Source organism: Sinocyclocheilus rhinocerous, unplaced genomic scaffold, assembly GCF_001515625.1.
Source record: "Sinocyclocheilus rhinocerous isolate Xijiao unplaced genomic scaffold, SAMN03320098_v1.1 scaffold147, whole genome shotgun sequence".
NCBI lineage: Eukaryota > Metazoa > Chordata > Actinopteri > Cypriniformes > Cyprinidae > Sinocyclocheilus > Sinocyclocheilus rhinocerous.
Genome location: NW_015651498.1, coordinates 1,567,115 through 1,568,389, shown reverse-complemented (window position 1 = coordinate 1,568,389; position 1,275 = coordinate 1,567,115). Strand labels below are relative to the sequence as shown.

At 38.0% G+C, this 1,275-nt stretch overlaps 1 protein-coding gene across 2 annotated transcripts in view; it reads right to left on the bottom strand.

Annotated features, from left to right (window-relative positions):
• The window catches only part of LOC107712971 (equilibrative nucleoside transporter 1-like), an 11,590-nt gene that overhangs the window by 5,891 nt on the left and 4,424 nt on the right, over window positions 1-1,275 (bottom strand). For both annotated transcript variants that reach the window (XM_016518368.1, XM_016518367.1), the window contains exons 7-9: window positions 968-1,065; window positions 802-883; window positions 653-720 (exon numbers count right to left, since the gene is read on the bottom strand). In XM_016518368.1, coding sequence (XP_016373854.1) covers window positions 653-720; window positions 802-883; window positions 968-1,065 — 248 coding nt within the window. The remainder of the gene's footprint in view (window positions 1-652; window positions 721-801; window positions 884-967; window positions 1,066-1,275) is intronic.

Sequence of the window (1,275 nt, the reverse complement as noted above, 5' to 3'; positions counted from 1 at the left end):
TGTTGTTGCTATGCAGTTGCTAAGGTGTTTTGAGTGTTGTTGCTATGCAGTTGCTAAGGTGTTCTGAGTGTTGTTGCTATGCAGTTGCTAAGGTGTTCTGAGTGTTGTTGCTATGCAGTTGCTAAGGTGTTTTGAGTGTTGTTGCTATGCAGTTGCTAAGGTGTTCTGAGTGTTGTTGCTATGCAGTTGATAAGGTGTTCTGAGTGTTGTTGCTATGCAGTTGCTAAGGTGTTCTGAGTGTTGTTGCTATGCAGTTGCTAAGGTGTTCTGAATGTTGTTGCTATGCAGTTGCTAAGGTGTTTTGAGTGTTGTTGCTATGCAGTTGCTAAGGTGTTCTGAGTATTGTTGCTATGCAGTTGCTAAAGTGTTCTGAGTATTGTTGCTATGCAGTTGATAAAGTGTTCTGAGTGTTGTTGCTGTGCAGTTGCTAAGGTGTTCTGAGTATTGTTGCTATGCAGTTGCTAAAGTGTTTTGAGTGTTGTTGCTATGCAGTTGCTAAAGTGTTCTGAGTATTGTTGCTATGCAGTTGCTAAAGTGTTCTGAGTGTTGTTGCTATGCAGTTGCTAAGGTGTTTTGAGTGTTGTTGCTATGCAGTTGCTAAGGTGTTCTGAGTGTTGTTGCTGTGCAGTTGTTGATTTTAATGTGTGTTTACCTTCTTAAAGATGACCAGTATGGATGGTGTTTGTTTGTTGTCGTCTCCAGCGCTCTTCTGTCGCTCATCTACAGACAGTTCAACTTTAAAACAGGTTTTTGACTGATATTCAGATTCAGAGGTTTTGATGTGAATTTTTGTGACGTCACCTTTCTTCAGAAGATCCATCTTGTTCTCTTCATCCTCAGCTGGTTTGCTCTGCTGACTCTCCTGATAGTACTGAAAAAACTCCTACAGGAGACAAACAGCAAACAGACTGTAAATGTTTCAGTCTTTGAATCGACGCCTTCGCTTTCTCCAGCCAGTTCTTCTTACCAGTTTAGGAAGGAGAGCGTATGCTGCGATGGCGAGGGAAATAACGACACACGCTGTGATGAAGTATCCAAAAGCGCTGTCGTGTATAGCAGAACCACCTGAGAGAGAGAAAATTAGGTTTACTGTATATAAACATTATATTCTATCACAAAATTAAGGGAATCTGATTTTTTAAAAATAAAAATAAAAATTAATTAATTAAACAATCTTATTCCACTTTTTTTTTGTAACACTCAAGGATTTACAGTAAATAAATGTTGAAATATAAAAATATATATTAAAAAAATTCATTAATTAAAAAACAAAAA